The sequence below is a fragment of the Nannospalax galili genome, unplaced genomic scaffold (genome assembly GCF_000622305.1).
Source record: "Nannospalax galili isolate Female #2095 unplaced genomic scaffold, S.galili_v1.0 scaffold1054, whole genome shotgun sequence".
NCBI lineage: Eukaryota > Metazoa > Chordata > Mammalia > Rodentia > Spalacidae > Nannospalax > Nannospalax galili.
This window is the reverse complement of record NW_008335006.1, coordinates 388,900-406,399: the sequence shown is the minus strand read 5'-3', so window position 1 is coordinate 406,399 and position 17,500 is coordinate 388,900. Positions and strand designations below refer to the sequence as shown.

Genomic DNA, 17,500 nt, shown 5'->3' with positions numbered 1-17,500 from the left:
CATCCAGCCCCCTAATTATTAATTATAATTTAATTAGAGCTCCCTTCTTTAAATTATCAGTGTTGACTCAAAATAGAGAATTAATACTGGGTTAATGAAGGCAGAAAAATGTTAAAGTACTCCATGTATCTTGCTGAAGTATCATTTTACTTAAATGGTTTCTTTTCTAGAAAATGATATATGAAGCCACGCATGGTGGCACATGCCTTTAATCCCAGCACTTGGGAGGCAGAGGCAGACGGATCTTTGTGAGTTCAAGGCCAGTCTGGTCTACTTAGTGAGTTCCAGGTCAGCTGGGCCTACAGGGAGACCCTGTCTCAAAAAGACCAAAAAAAAAAAGAAAAGAAAAAAAGAAAATGATATATGTTCCTCTCATATAGTCTAAAGATAATAAACTATAGTTGATTTTTCAATGACTGTTTGTGGGAGGCCTATCATTGATTTTGCTTGTATTCAGTGGCATGGCTGGAACCTAGAAATATTTATTGAGATAAACTTTTATTTTCCCCCAAACCAGTAAAATTCTTGCAAAAGAGAAGTATCTCTCTCTCTCTCTCTCTCTCTCTCTCTCTCTCTCTCTCTCTCTGATCTGAGTCTTGAAAGACTGGGAGTATTGTCTTCTGTGAAATGAAGCTATCTATGAAAATAAATGTAAAAAGAGTTTAACATTTTGGTAAATCTTTTGATGTTTTTATCTTGTATTTTCATTAAGCTCTCTTTACTAATCTTGAATCATTTTTCATTTCAGATTCCTATTAGCCTGTCAAATGTAGGCTTTATACCTCTTTATGGTGGAGATCAGACCCAGAGAATTCTTGCTCTTTTTGCACCCGAGGATTCACTCACAGGTATCTTTTTTGATTCATTTTTGTAAGTTGAGGAACTTGTGTTCATATATTTTTAGGAATTCATTGTGAAACTACATGAAGAAATTTGTTGTATAAAATTTTTTCAAATTTTAGTTTTAGAAAAATTAATTCTCAATTGCCTATAATTAAATATTTAATGAATGAAGTAAGATAAAGGTATAAAGTATGGGTCTAGGAACTGGGGAAAGGGTGTAGCTCAATGGTAGAACATTTGCCTGAAATAGGATTTGATTCCCAGATGACAGAAAACTCAAGTGAGTAAGAATGGATATATTTAACAGTGTCTATGTATTTGATAAAAGTAGCAATATTATCTATTTTAACACTTTAAGACTTACTGTTAATAACCATTTTTTGTTTGTTTTAGCTGTGGCACTTTACCTTGCTGATCAGTGGTGGACTATTGATGACATTGTGAAAACATCTGTCTCTTCTAGAGAGGGGCTGAAGCAGGTAATAAGATCCCTGTCCTTCAGTGGTTCCTGTAAATAGTGAGAATTTTTGAAATTGTTGACCTTTCCTCCATTTTCATATAATCAATTTACACTGAACCCTGGAGTCTTTATTCTTAAGCTTCCTCTGTTATGTGAATCTGACCTTTTCTGAGAATAAGGTGAAGAAGGATAGGTTCCTGAAGAAGGATACTGTTAGCTCACTGGGGCTGCCTCTCTCTGCATCAGCTTCTGATTTTCATATCTGGTGGAGAAGCTAGTTCTTGTGGTGTGGGTAAGGCGCTTCTCTGTTTCTGGGACAGACTGACCGGGAACTTATTGGCTGGGTTTCTGATGATGGCCTAATGTCCAAACAGAGGAGGAACAAGGTAAACAGACTTCTAGTCAACTACAGTGGTACAGGATTTGCACACTAGAAGAAAAAGAGTTAAGTGACATTGCTACTCTGGTTTTTAAATAGCACAGGAGGGGAAAAGTTCATCAAAACCAAGATGTAAAATTATTTGAGGCACAAGGTAGATTTGTGTTGACATGCTTGATAGCTAGAAGAGTGTGTTTTACAATAAAAGTAGAGGGATGGGACACAACTTAGGCATTTTAGATCTTTCTTAAGGAGACCGTTGACTGTTTAGAGAAGCACTATTAATAGGTGCAGTGGCCCTTGCTAATTAACCTAAAGAGGGAGAGATCCTTGCTGAGGGAACTGGAGTCATCAGTACAAATATGTACTCTTTTTTTTTTTTTTTTTCGGTCTTTCTGAGACAGGGTCTCCCTGTAACCCCAGCTGGCCTGGAACTCACTATGTAGACCAGGTTGGCTTCACTTTTACGAAGATCCACCTGCCTCTGCCTCCCGTGTTGGGGTTCGAACCCAGGTCTTCTACAAGAGCAGCCAATGCTCTCAAACTGCTGAGCTATCTCATCAGCCCAAAAATATACCCTTTAAAAATTTTTTTTGAGACAGGATCTCCCTGTAGCCCCAGATAGCCTGGAATTCACTATGTAGACCAGACTGGCCTCGAACTCACAGAGATCCACCTGCTTCTACCTCCCCAGTGCTGGGACTAAAGATGTGCACCACCACACCTAGCTTCAAAGATACACTCTTATTTCTAAGATACACCAAGTCTGTAAACATTTGTCACATGTCTGCGGTGTAAGCTAATTCTTTTCACTCTTGTGAGGTACCTGAACCAGTCAGAAGGAACAAGAAAGCATGTCAAGAAGTGCCAAAGTCTAGGAGAGGCAGCTTTTCTCACTTCCTTTGAGTTGGGGGTTTTGAAAGAGATCAAACTCAAAGGAAAGAAATTTTAGGAGAGTAATATGCTTAGTATTGTTCCTTCTAGTATTGCATTTATTTTTTTAATGTGCCTTGAGATGCCAGAGTAATAGATTTATCTCACAGAGACTGAGAGAGTGTGCACATCTGGATATCTGCCATTTCTTTTTTAAAACAAAAATAAAAAACAGTCTTATGTATCTCAGCATAGCCTTGATCTCCTGATCCTTCATCCTCTGTATCTCAAGTGCTGGAAACAGTACCACCAGCTTTCTATATCTGATAAATAACTTAATTAAAAAAATATGGAGCAGGAGGTAATTAAATCCATAAAGTAGGAGGCGTAGGTAGCAGTAGATGAGTGTAACTTGTCCTCAGGATGGCAGTGCAAGTGTGTAAATCAAGATAATAAATATCTCATAGGATTTAAATATGATTGAGGTATGGCATCTTATAGAGGACATTCAGATGAGGCCTAAAGGATGGAGAAGGAAATTATACTATATACCCTCTTCTACTCATGGAAGAAACTAAAACCTCCAGGTGTGGATTGGAAGAGGAGAGGAGCTAAGACCAAAGTCAAGACTGGTAACTCCTAGTCAAATCCTGGCAAATAAGGAAAAATTGGTAAAGTCACAGGAAAAAGTAATGATTGTTTTACTGAAATACATGACCTTGAGCACGTGACATTATTGTTGTAAACCTTATTTTCCTTGTTCTCATGTGTTATGGTAAAGTTAAATGAGACAACAAAGATTATAAACCTGTGCCTGAAATCTGGTGCTTAGTTATATGGAAAGGATGTCCTCAAACTCATGCTGACAGACCTTTTCTCTTTTTCTGTCCTGGTCACCATTGTATCAGAAGATAAGGATGACGTGCTTTTTAATATTGTATGGCCTGGTGCTGAGTTGGGGAACTAATCACTGAAAAGGAGAATCAAAAAACAAGGCGTCTGCGGATGTAGCTCAGTTGATAAGAGTACTTACCTAGCATGTGTGAAGCCCCGGGTTTGGTGTTTGAGCATTGAATAAAATGGGTGTGTTTCCATGCCTGTGAATTCAGCACCAGTGAGATGGAGGCAGGAGGATCAGAAATTCAAGTCATTCTCAACAACTTAGTAAGTTCATGTCCAGCCTGGGCTTCATGAGACTCTGTCTCAAAAAAAAAAGCGCTACCATGATGAAACTAAAGAGGAATAAATGTAAAGTAATACGTCTATGTTCCAAAAAGATTAGCTGCACATGCATCCCAATCTCGTGAAAAAGACTTGGCTTTAGTTAAAAAGCAAAATGAGGTTAATGAAAGCCTTAAAGTTTATATAGCAAGGTCCCATTATCTACACTGTATCTTCAGTGTTTGTAATACATTATGCCAAACATGAACAGAGGTGTTAGGGACCAGAAGCTCTCCCGAGAGAGGACTAGGATTCCAAGGTTGCTCTCAACTGGTATTGGTCTATTTCTTCAGTGATTAAGGGTTGCTTTGGTATAAAATTAATATGAACATCATGGCTGTCTTTAAATGTTGGTACTGTGTGGCTGCGGAATATTAAAAAATAGCCACTGGGAAGCAGATTTCAGCTCAGTGTGAGGAGGAATTTTATGTTGGTCAGGGCTACATAAGGAAGGAATGACTACCATTTCTTGTATTGTTTGGCTTTGGAGATCCCCTGTCAGGGATATTTTTATAACAGTGCATGAATAGTTAATAGTTTCTGTAGTTGATAGCTCAACTAATCAGAGGGACTGAGTGTAGCAGACTTTATGAACAGAATTCTTTATTTTAGCATGGAAGATGTCTACAGGGAAACCAAACTATTGTCAGAAGGCTTTGGGTATTGGTGGGATGCCTGTGATGATGTGGCTCTGTGAGTAGGAGCTGAGTCTCTGTTGTCGTTCTGCCCCAGATATATCAGCTAGACTTCCCTAGTGTCACTGTGTTTGCTTAGCTGTCTAGCAGAGAGGTGTGTGGGTAAGAAGGCTGGGTATTCCTATAGTTATAGCAAAGACAAGACTGTCAAAGGAACATTTCATCTGAAAAGGGACAGGTGCCTTTCCCAAAGGCCTAATTATGGCCTCCTTCATCAAATTAGGTAATTGTTCTTAAAGTCTTCTGGGGATACTTTCAAACAAACAAACAAACAAACAAAAAACTTAATTTTTTAATGTGGAGGCAGAAACGGGGTGAAAGGTCATTGAAATAGAGTAGGTAGTGGGGGCAGCAGTTAGGGCCACAAAGACCCTGATTTAGGCAGCTGGAAGACCTGCAAAGTTTGTTTTGCCCATTTTAGACTTTGCTGCAAGACAGTATTCCTTGTATAAAATGTCTGTGGGATTGAGTGTTATTGTTATGAATGGTTAGCCTTTATTCTATGACCATAAAATGTTTCCAAATTGTGTTGAAGTGCTCTGAATGCCAGTAGGAAGTATGGGAGCTGGGAGTGGTGACTGGCGTTTTCTAATAGCTACCTGTTGTAACTTCTGTGCCTGATGTTTGACTCTCTTTGTAGGTGAGCACTCTTGGGGAAAGAGTGGTTCTGTATGTTCTCAATCGAATTATTTATAGAAAACAGGAAATGGAGAGAAATGAGATTCCATTCCTGTGTCATAGCAGTACTGATTATGCTAAGATTCTGTGGAAGAAAGGAGAGGCCATTGGGTTTTATTCAGTTAAGCCTACAGGTGAGTCTTTACAAGTTACTTAAACTGTTATGGAAATCTCCATTTTAGACCACCAGCTGTGTCAGTGTCTGTTAAATTCACTCCTGGAATGCAAGTCAAAGTGATTCTATTTATTTCTTACTAGTATTGCAATTCTATTGTCCTATGAAAGAGGATTATTAGAAAAATCTTTTGGAAAAATGAAAGTAGACATTTGATTCAGGGCATGGCCTTTCTACTTCTATGGAGAGACAATTGTAATTGAACCTTAAACTTGTTTTTCTTAGACTATGTGTCCTTTCATTTAAAGGTTACTGCTTTGATTTCTGCTGCTGTTATTACATGCTCCTTCTAAAACCCATGTGACCTATGTGCATTGCTATTTCTGCTTAGAATAATTGATTTCAGCCCTACACAATTATTTCTATTTGTGTGTGTGGGGGGTGAGGCAGGGTCTCATTGTGTAGCCCTTGGTAGCCTCGACCTCGCTATGTAGACCAGGCTGACCTCAGTCTCACAAGAGATTTGGCTGTCTCTGCCTCCTGAATGCTAGCATGAGCCTCCGGGCCCAGCCTCTGATACATTTAAAATTTTTTTGTTGTTGTTTGTTGTTTTTGACATATGAGTTTACTCTGTAGTTCAGGCTGGCCTGGAACTCAATTTGTAGCCCAGACTGGCCTCTAACTGAATTTGTAGCCCAAGCTGGCCTCTAACTCAAGGCAGTCTTCCTGCCTCAGTTTCCCAAGTGCCAGGATTATAGGCATGAGCTACCATGCTTGTCTGCCTGGCACATTTATGAGCAACCTAACTAATCACCCAAGGAAAACAAAGGACTTTAATAATAGTTAGAGGATACAAACAGCTTCAAGTGGTTAATCTGAAGTTTGGGTTTCTAAGTGTAAAACTTAACCCTATCCATGAAAGACTAGGACAGCTCTGTACTTACCCTTATTAAGCACCATGGAGCATGACAGCAGAGAAATTCCACTTATTCTGGTCACACATATCCTGTGCCTGGTCACCACCAAATAACACAGTTGGTCATCTTCTGTACTTGAACCAAAAAATATTTTTCCTTCTACCATGTGAACTCAGATGAACAGCCTTGGTGACTAGCACCATTACCTATGGAGCTATCTCACAGACCCTAAAATCTTTATCAAATTTATAGTTAAATGAAAGTCTTTTGAAATCATTTATTATTTTTTTTTAAGCAGATCATCTGATCGTTATATTAGGGCATGAAAGTAGTTTTGATAGGCAAAAGGAGACTTTGTTTATGAGGTTAGATTTATAATATAATTTACAATACAATGAAATTCAAGAAACTATATAAATCTTTTCTGCCTGAAATAAAGAGATTACTGTGAGGAATTCATAGGTTGTTTTTCAGGTTGTATAGTTATGGTGTAAAAATGTTTATGCTTTTTGTCATTTAAATTATTTTGATTTATTTTTATTTTATGTGTATGAGTGTTTTTCCTGCATGTATTTAAGTGCACCAGTATGTGTAGTGCTCACAGAGGCCAGAAGAGTGTCAGATCCCCTAGAATTTGAGTTATAGATGGTTGTTAGCTGCCATGTGGGTGCTGGAAACTGAACCCAAGTGTTCTGTAAGAGCAGCCAGTGCTCTTAACTGCTGAGCCATTTCTCTAGCTCCTTCTTTTTATCATTTTATTTTATTTATTTATTTGGTCTTTTTGAGACAGGGTCTCCCTGTAGCCCCAGCTGTCCTAGAACTATGTAGACCAGGCTGGCCTTGAACTCACAGAGATATGCCTGCCTCTGCCTCCCAAGTGCTGGATTAAAGGCGTATGCCACCATGCCTGGCCTTTTTGTCATTTTAATATAATTATTACATTAGTTTCTTTCTTTAAAGTATTATTTTATATTTCTAGGGGTCAATCCAAGGCCTTGCAGATCTAAGATGTGCTTTACCACTGAGCTACATCCTCAGCCCTTTATGATCTTTTATACTTTGAAAAACACTATCTTGGAACATCAAATGTTACAAAATAGTTTTTCAACCAAAGCAAATTAAAAAAATTTTTTTTTATTTATGCTTATTTTTCAGTTGAAGGAGTTCTTTATTTTAAATGGTGTGTTATCAAAGTAAGTATATTTATGATTGGCATTAAAACTTAAATTTTATTTTATAACTTTGTAGAAAACCTTATCTCCCCAATAATCTTAATTCAGGTTGATAAGTAATATGTTTGAAGTATCAGCAGTAGTAGTTGTTGAAGACTGAGCACTTAATTCTGTCTGGAAGAAAATTTCTAAGAAGTGTTATTTGGGATTGGAGAGATGGCTCAATGGTGATGAGCACTTACTGTCCTTCTAGAGGACCCAGATTTGGTTCCCGGCACCTACTTGTCAGCTAATATCTGTCCTTAACTCCAGTTCCAGGTTATCCAATACTCTCTTCTGGCCTCCATAGGTATCTGCCATGCATGTGATACTCTTATATATATGCAGGGAAAACACTCATACACATTTTTAAAAATCTAAAGATCCAAAATGATACTGTCTTTGGAGGATAAGTAAGTCGTCAGAAGTTAGGGAGGTGGGGAAAGAAAAGAACAGTGTTAATAAACATCTCTGGGATATATAGAGTTGGGAAAGAGCAGGCTCATACTTGGACACCCTGTTATTCAGGGTGAGACTTGTGAGACTAAAACATTGGAGAAAATAAAGAGAAGTATCTTAACTACAAAACTAAACAAAAATTGGAGAGGTAAAGGTCACAGTCCCATTGTGGAGGGTTGTAGATACCATACTAAGATGCTTGGCATTTTATTGTCCATGAAGCTATCTGAATACATTAGGGACATAATTTTATAACCCTTGCATGATAGGTAGGAAAACTGTCTCTTGACATCAAGGAAGTGCTGAGTAGAGCTATTTGAATAGTTCAGATGAGAGAAGGTCACAGACTAAGATTGTAGTAATAGAACTAAAAACTGAATGAAGGGAGATTTTCTAGATGATGGAGTGCAGTGAGTTCAGTGACAAGGGTAGGGCCTGAGTTTCCACTACCTGAAGATAAATAATAGATTTTTGTTTAGCCAGTGTGATTTAGTCTGGTTGTTAGGCAGCATCAGATAACTGAAATAGCTTCTGGATGATTGTGAAGGGAAATCCATCCATCTTACAGGAAAAGTATATGGAATTACTCAAGTCAAAACTAAACCTTTATGGTATGTTTTCTGGTTTGGTTTTTTGTTTTAGAATAGCTAATATTACCATAACTTATTTATAAATCATGAAGAATTTGGAATTCATATCACAGAGTGAGGAAGATTGACCCACACTGATGCTTTCATGAGGTGTTAAACTGGGTTTTAAGAAGGTGAAGGAAAGCAAGGTATGGAGGTGGATGCCTTTAATCCCAGCACTCGGGAGGCAGAGGCACGTGGATCTCTGTGAGATGGAGGCCAGCTTGGTCTACATAGTGAGTTGCCAGCCGGGGCTGCAGGGAGACCCTGTCTCAAAAAAAAAAAAAAAAAAAAAAAAAACGGTGAAGGAGAGGTGACCGCCTGAGCCAACCCTGCCCAAGAGCTCAGGTGCAGGCTCTAAAGACAGTGCAGGGCTGGGTGGCAGGTGAGTCCAGGAATGACTGCAAGTATCCACACCTCTCTGGCCTGGGGTTGGGCGTGGGGGTGATCATGGAGCCCAGCACCCATGGTTGCCCAGCCATCAAAACCCAGGTGACCAACCCCAAGGAGGACATGGACAGATTGCCAGGTATAGGCAAGAAAGGACTTGACAAATAAGAAAGAAAATGACTGGACAGCCAAGATGGTGGCAGGCAGCTCTTGACCAAACGTGACTCCAGTCAAATGTCTCATCACCGGCCTCTCCTGGTCAGGGAGGAAATGTGAAAACCACAGACACCAAAAAAGCCAACCAGATCCTTGACCATGAAAACCAAAACGTGCAGTTCATCTATCTCTTTGAGCAAAAGCAGAAAGTGATTTCTTCGATATTGATGCTCTAACAATAAATTGAAGACATCAAGTAACTGTTGCCTACATTTGCTGTACAGAAGTAAAAATGCTCTTTCTTAAACACAAGCATAATGTAGACAAAGTGATGGAGATAGGAAAATAGTAGGAACCAACATAATTGAAACTATGACCCTTTCCTGTGAGTCTGGAACTGTGGTCCCTTCCCTTGATCCTGAAGCTGTGGTTCCCTCCCATGAATCTTGAGCTGTGGTCCTGTCCCTGGAACCTGGAGGTATGGTTGTCTCCCATGAGCCTGAGTTGTGATCCCCTCCTATGAGCCTGGCTGTGGTTGCCTCCTGTAAACCTGGAGCTGTGATCTGTTCCTGTGAGCTGGAGCCATGGTCCCCTCTGGTGAACCTGGAGCTATAGTCTTCTTCCATGAAACTGGAGATGTGGTTCCCTCCTGTGACACTGGAGCTGTGGTCCCCTCACATGAGCTTGGAGCGTTGGTCCCCAACAATGAGCCAAAGTTTCACATTCCTCTGGAGCACTTGACTCCACACTTGGCCCTGGGCAACCAGGCCTTGATGTTTGTCCTCTCCCATTCCCAGGTACCAAGACATTATCCATCATTTTTCTGTTACTCTTCTACAGCCCAGTGTACCTTCACCTGTGCCCTCCAGAAAATGTAAAACAACTGAATTTCTAAAGATAAAAAATCATGGCCGTGCATAGTGGTTGCACGCCTTTAATCCCAACACTCAGGAGGCAGAGGCAGGCGGATCAGATCTCTGTCCTCTCCCATTCCCAGGTACCAAGACATTATCCATCATTTTTCTGTTACTCTTCTACAGCCCAGTGTACCTTCACCTGTGCCCTCCAGAAAATGTAAAACAACTGAATTTCTAAAGATAAAAAATCATGGCCGTGCATAGTGGTTGCACGCCTTTAATCCCAACACTCAGGAGGCAGAGGCAGGCGGATCAGATCTCTGTGTTCGAGGCCAGCTTGGTCTACATAGTGAGTTCCAGGCCAGCTGGGGCTACTGGGGAGACCCTGTCTCAAAAAAGACCAAAAAAGAAAAAAAAAATCACCTGATTGTTAAGAACTGGCAGCATACATTTAATCACTATCAGTCAAGAAGATGTGTGGACATTAAACACCTTCATAAATACAACTTAACATGTGACTAAAATGTTCTGATCCCTGAAGGAACCTGCCTCTTTATTGAGTTGCAAATCCATCTCGAAAGAACTCTTTGAAAAAACTGTTTTGCATGTTCAAACCACCAGTACTAATCTAATCCAAATAAACTGCTGACATGGGGAATTTTGCCACTGCCTTTTAAAAACCGTTGTGAGTACTGAAAGCAAATTTGTTAAAGCTGGTTTTTAATGGTTCTGTTTCATTGAAGTTAGAAAGGGGGGCTTATATGTAGACTTTGAAGTGATGCTAAATGATTGATTTATCAGAACTTGGGTAGCACCCAGCAGGGCTGCTCTAAGCATAAATTCTGCTGGCAGTGGCCTGTGGAAAATACAGCAGGGGTATATTCCTGTAGCTAGAGAAAAACTCACTTTTGCTTCAATCCACTTTTGATGATAAAAAGGGCAAATGTACATAGTAGCAAAGGCGTCTTCCTAAAGACGATACAATGGGAGGTAGGGGGATCCTTCCAAGAGAAAGAAGCTACTGGGAAAATACTAAGACTTTTAAAACAAACACACTACAGTTCTTACTCTACCACGTACTGTCCCAGCCAATCTCTCCTACCATGCAACATTTGGAACATAAATAAACCCAAGAAGCATTTGTACTTTATTTGAAACTCAGTGAAACTGTGCATTATTTATGCTGTCCAGTTGTGGAAGACTTAAGTCTGAGCACTTCTGTCAGTGTCTCAAGGAAAACGCAGAGTCAAGATGCTCTAATGTCATGAGAACTTTGACTTACCTATCAGTCATTTATGAAGTGATTTATTCTTTTGTGTACCAGTACAATGGTTACTAGCTCATATCTATTGAACACTTTATTAAAATACCAGGAACCATTCTCAGCCCACTGCATGTATTATCTCATTTAATCATCACACGAATCCCACTGCGCATTCTCACTGTGCCTGGATGAAGAAGTAAGACATAAAGATTAAAAACTTGGCCGGGTGTGGTGGCGCATGCCTTTAATCCCAGCACTTGGGAGGCAGAGGCAGGCGATCTCTGTGAGTTCGAGGCCAGCCTGGTCTACATAGTGAGTTCCAGGTCAGCTAGAGCTACAGGGAGACCCTGTCTCCGAAAAAAAAAAAAAAAAAAAAAGTAAATATGAGGGAGATGCTATTTTAAATAGAATGGTTAGGAGAAGCCTTTTTGAGTGAAGTGATGGAATAAGTGTGAAGGTTCAGAAGAGACTCTCCAGCAAGAGCTGAAAATGGTGAAACAGGTTTGGGATCTTCCTAAAATGAGTGATGGCTGCCAAGCCTACATGGTAGAGAGTCATAGAGTTTGGAGAGGGCAGGGCTTGTATTCTAAAAGATCCCGAGGCCAAAGACAGAGTGGATTCTGCTCTGTGAGCGAGGATACCCACACGGAGTATCAGTATCCTACTTGCTCTTTAAAAAGGCAGCAGATTGCTGTGTGGGAAACCAGATACAGGGTACTCAGGGTGGGCAGGTGTTTTTTCAAAGTCCAGAGAAATAATCCTATTTTTTTGTTTTGAGTAAGTTAAGTATATAGCAAGCCAAAGTAAGAGAATAAATATCAAGTAAAATATCATAAATCAGGCTGAAAACACCCAGCAAAAATCGACTGTGAAAGCCTCATTGTGTCAGGCAGCTAGAGTTCTTGATAGAGGGAGTCTCTGGCAGAGTGGAGTCATGCCATCCTCCCCCCATTGAGGCTTCCAAGTAAAAAATAGCAACAGATTTAACATCATCAAATTGGGTGGTACTCATGACATCCAGCAGAAACTAACCAGGGAAACTGAAGCAGTTAGCGGAAGCTGCTGATTGAATTGTCTCTCCCTGGATGAATTTCCCATGACTGAAATTCTGGGTTCTCTCTCCCACTTTAAGTACTTTTACATCATGGGATAAGCAATAGTAACATGTGTTGGAAATGGTTTGCCTTTTAACCATGTTTGAAAACATGATGTTTATAAGACGAGGACAAGAAATTGGCAGGGAGTGGGAGCCATGGGAGGCATTGGAAGGGGGACTGGGCGAGGTGGAAATAATGAAAATACAATATTCATGTATGAAATCCTAAAAAAATAAAATTAAAAAATTAAATAAAGGAGTTGGGAAAGTGGATGTACTGATTGCTATGTATTGTACATGGAAATATCCCAGTGAGTCCCAATAATGTACAGTTAATGTGTTAGTAACTTAACAATGAAAAAAGGCTATTTATTTAAGAAGTTTTAAGGAATTGGGCTTCTACTGCTTTTATTGTGCTATATGGAAATACTGTGTCAACATGCTGAAAAACACAATAAAATGAATATTTAAAAAAAACATGATATTCTTATCGTTGGGCTGTTTGGGGCTGGCCCCTCCCCCATCACAGAGTTGTGGGGGCCCCTCACACAAGGGGCCTTGGAGGACACTTTGAGACAGACATGTTTGGGTCTGAAATGGGGTGGAGGTAGAAGGCAATCCTCCTTCCAGAGCCCGCTTCTCAGCTCAAACAGCACATGACAATTTACCAATGTAATGCATATTACAGCAGGGTTGAGAGTTTATTGAAGAGGCTCTTGGGGAAGGTCTGGTGAGAAGTGGTGTGACCTGGACAAAGGAGATAGCTCCAGGTAGTGTTACTGTTCTGCTGCAGGATTTCTGATGTTTGTCATGGGCTAGGAAGGAAGAGAGCCAAGGGTGAGTTCTGGGCTTTTTGTTCAGAGTAACGGGGCAAATGGGTGGGGAGATTTACTGAGAAATTGGCAAACTTGAGGAGGGACAGATTTTGAGGCTGTTAGTACAGAATCTGGTTATAATGGCTTATTTGTACCATGTGTTAAATTGCTATTTTGTTTGTATTTTGAACAACTTTTTGGATATATTCACATACCATACAATTTACCCATTTCAAGTATATCTTATTTCACCACTTTTAGATAATTATTTCAAAACAACAACAACAAAAACCCAGAGAAACACAAAAAACTTGTACATAGTAGCAGTCACTCCCTACTTGGTATCTACTGTTCTAATGGAATCATACATCATGTGGCTTCTTGTATCTGGACTTTTTTGCTTAACATTTTTTCAGCTCTCATCTGTATTGTGGTGTGCATCAACACTTCATTTCTTTTTGTGATGAAATTACATTCCCTTCTACAGTATGGTAGTCAAACTTTCTTGTTGCTGTGACCACATACTGTAGCAAAAAACCTGAAGGAAAGGAAGATTTTTTTGTTTTCTTTTATTTTTTATCTTTTTGAGACAGGGTCTCCCTGTAGCCCCAGCTGACCTGGAACTTCTATATAGCTATATAGACCAGGCTGGCCTCAGACTCAGAGAGATCTACCTGCCTCTGCCTCCCAAGTGCTGGGATTAAAGGCTCCGCCACCACACCTGGCAGGAGGAAGATTTTTTGACTCGTTTTAGAGGTTTCAGTCTGTTGTGGAAAGGGAGAAGATTAAGGTTATGCCTATAGATCTCAGTAGTATAGTTCAGTGTAAATGTCATAAAATGGAAATGAGCTGTTTGTCCTATATTACTGTTGGCATAAAATAAGAGCTAGCCTCATCACTTGTATATATTATATTGTGTAGTAAAAGCTGGAAAGCACTTAGTAAAGAACATAAACATGTTTACTGTGCATTTGGATTCAGGAGAAAAAGTGACTGTTTTCAGAAACATTGTTAACTCATGTTCACAAAATGCACATATAGTTTAAGGTACAAAAATCTTTTGTTTCTGTTTTATTACTGCAGGAAGCTCATGTGCCTCATTTCTTACCCAAAGTTACCAACTGCCAGTTCTTGATTCAATGTTTATAAGAAAGAAACACAGAGGCAAAGATTGGGGGCTTCAGATGCTAGAGGACTTTGTTGATTCCTTTACAGAAGATGCACTTGGCCTGCGGTACCCACTGTCTTCTCTCATGTACACAGGTATGTGGGCAGTGCTGAAAAATGCCAAACTTGAGTGTCATTTAGAACTTGTTTCTCCAGAATATTGTCAGTGTATAGGTATCAATATTAAATGAAGTTGGAAAATTTGGCTTTCTAGGCCTTAATTTTATGAATGTAATTTTAATTTTATGGTATATAATTGTTATATAAAGAATAACATTTAAAAAATGGGGGAGCTGGAGAGATGGCTCAGTGGTTAACATCTCTGGCTACTCTTGCAGAGGACCTGGGCTCAATTCCGAGCACCCACATGGCAGCTAACAACCATCCATGATGCCAGTTCTAGAGGATCCAACATACTCATCTGACCTCCACGGGCATTACATGACATGGGTGCACTTACACACATGCAGGCAATACACTCAAACACATTAAATAAAAATAATAAATAGCCGGGTGTGGTGGCGCACGCCTTTAATCCCAGCACTCAGGAGGGAGAGGCAGGGGGATCTCTGTGAGTTCAAGTCCAGCCTGGTCTACATAGTGAGTTCCAGAACAGCTGGGATATATTTCTAAAAATGTTTTTATGGAGACAGGGTCTCACTGCTTAGGCCCAACTAGCCTTGAGCTCCTGATTTTCTACCTCAATTTCCCTGAGTTCTGGGATTACACATTTGTACTACAGTGACAAGGAGGATGTAATCATATTGCAAGATTTTTTTTTTCTTTTCCAGAACTTACGGAAGCCTCTTTATTATTTTTTTATCATTGAGCTTTTAAAATTTCATACATATCCCACTTAAATCCAGACCCCTCCCCTATCCATGCCTTCCCCTATGCCCCTACTGAATCCTATGGACTCTGCCATATATGCTGAGTCTTATTCATTCAGGTGTTTGTACTCAAATGTCTTTTAGTATAAATGTGTCCACTGGCTTCTAGTCAGTCCATCTAGTGGTCATATGTAAGTCAGCAGTCATTCTCAAATAGTTCTCAATCTAGTGCTGGCCCACCACCTGTTTCTTGCCTCCCCTTTGGGGCCTTGTTTAATTGAGCTGACATGGGTCCCATGCTCAATGCCATCACTACCCCAGGCTTTCATGAGCAAACCTCCAGTGGCCTGGAAGCCTCCACCTCCCTGTATTCATGAACTAGCCCTGGCTCTTACAATCTTTCCTCCGCTTCTTCCACAGTAGTCCCTGAGCCTTGGGTGGGTGAGGTTTCATATAGGAGTCCCATCCTATATTCTACAGTCTCTTATTCTCCAAAACTTGGCCAGTTGTGGCCATCTGTGTACATCACACTCTGATGTACATGGAAGCCTCCCTGGTGAGAGTTGAGGGGTGCATTAGCCCTCTCTCTGCCCCTTAATTCTGCTATATTCCATAAGCTTTAGTTTTAGAGATTCAACTGCAGATGTGTCATCTAGTACTGGGCATCTCCCAGGTATACTCTGTGCCTGACTACATGTGCAGCTCTGCAGTAGCCTCCATCTGTTGCAAAAAGAAGCTTCTTTGATCAGTGCTGTATGGCATGGAAGCCTCTTTATTTTGAAATAAGAATTTTTTTTTTTTCAGTCAGGGTCTCCCTGTAGTGCCACTTGCCCTTTGTAGAACAGGCTGGCCTTGATCTCAGAGAGATCTACCTGCCTCTACCTCCCAAGTGCTGGAATTAAAGACATGTGCCATCACACTCAGCTCCCTCTTCGTTTTTCTAAAACCATACTATAATTTTCACCTCTTTTAGGGTTCCCCATGGTGATGTCTTACCCAGGTAGCCTGCCACCTTCCATTCATACTTCCATTCAGAGCTTCAATGACCTCTACTTTTCAGAGTTGAGTATAAGTAAAACCCAGTTCCCAAAGGCAATTCATTTTATTCATTCATTCATTTACACTAAATTCACATCCTGTTATTAAAAATGGAATTTTTCTGGGCATGGTGGCACACATCTTTAATCCCAGCACTCAGGAGGCAGAGGGACACAGATCTCTGTGAGATCAAGGTCATCCTGTTTCTACATAGTGAGTTCTAGGTTAGCTGGGGCTATAAGGAGACGCTGTTTCAAAACAAAACAACAAAACAAATTTAACAATCCCTGGGATTATTTGCATTTTTTAATCAAAGTGAAACACTGTTTAATGGTCTAACTGTGTAGGATGGATGTTGGAGAGCATAGGTTCTGACTTCTCCCTGCTTCCTTTATTAAATTATCTTTAGAACGATTTATCTTTGCTTCATCTAACTACCATTAGCATATGTAAATATTGATAACAGAAAAGACTGAGGAATGAGCCAAGGTGGCTTGAAACAGAAGTGGATGGCATGAGCCATATAATGAGAGTAGCTTAGTAAATAATAAGACGGAAATGGCAGCTTAGTTCCACCTGTGGGGTGATGGTTGCTCTGGGGTACAAGAGAGTACCATATTGCAGCACCATGTTTGTGGTTCCTTCTTGTGTTAGTGCATTTGGAATGAGATATATTTATGGAAGAAAATATTAGTATAGGAAGTAATGAAATTCCATATGGAAGTAAAAGGAAGCTCGTCCTAAAAAGCCCACACAGTTATTTGTCATTCTTCTGTAGTCTGTAAAAGTTGAAATTATTTGGAGACATGGAAAGATAAATAGTGTCAAGATCTTGTCCAGTAAATTGGATGGTTCTAGTTTAGCCCTGTTGAATAAGAGCTATTAACCCTTGGTCGATTTAGGGTAAAAACATTTTTTGTTTAGTTGTATTAGGTAGAAATAATCATTCTAAAAATCTTAAAGATGGAGTTAATTATCATTGCTGCACAGGAAAAAGTTTTTTAAAAGCAAGCAAGTAGATAATCTATTCATATATGAAAAAGGTTTTGTTTTAAATTAGCTTCTAGCTGTAATTACTGTAATAGAACAAGAATTAGAGAGGCAAATGCAAATCAGAGTCTACTTAGATATACAAAAATGTAAGAAAAAGCCATATTGGGAGTTCCAAGGAAAAGTTGGAGTCAATTGAAAATACCTGAAAGCTGTTGAAAAGAATTTAATACTATCTTTTGGGGAACAAAAAGTTGTTCTTTATGAGGTTGAATAAAAAGGTTAATGATAATAAATCCGAAGTAGTTAAATAAGCATTTAGCCAAATTTTGCCTGTGACTAGCTGTAAAATTTTTTGATGAAGCTTGTAAATCTTTCAGAACAGTTAGGTTTATATCTTTAGTAGAGGCTAGTAAG

General features: G+C 39.7%; 1 protein-coding gene across 3 annotated transcripts in view; it reads left to right on the top strand.

Moving 5' to 3' along the window:
* The window catches only part of Fam169a (family with sequence similarity 169 member A), a 75,972-nt gene that overhangs the window by 19,246 nt on the left and 39,226 nt on the right, over positions 1-17,500 (top strand). For all 3 annotated transcript variants that reach the window (XM_008829726.3, XM_008829724.3, XM_008829725.3), the window contains exons 3-6: positions 749-848; positions 1,237-1,322; positions 5,112-5,283; positions 14,142-14,321. In XM_008829726.3, coding sequence (XP_008827948.1) covers positions 749-848; positions 1,237-1,322; positions 5,112-5,283; positions 14,142-14,321 — 538 coding nt within the window. The remainder of the gene's footprint in view (positions 1-748; positions 849-1,236; positions 1,323-5,111; positions 5,284-14,141; positions 14,322-17,500) is intronic.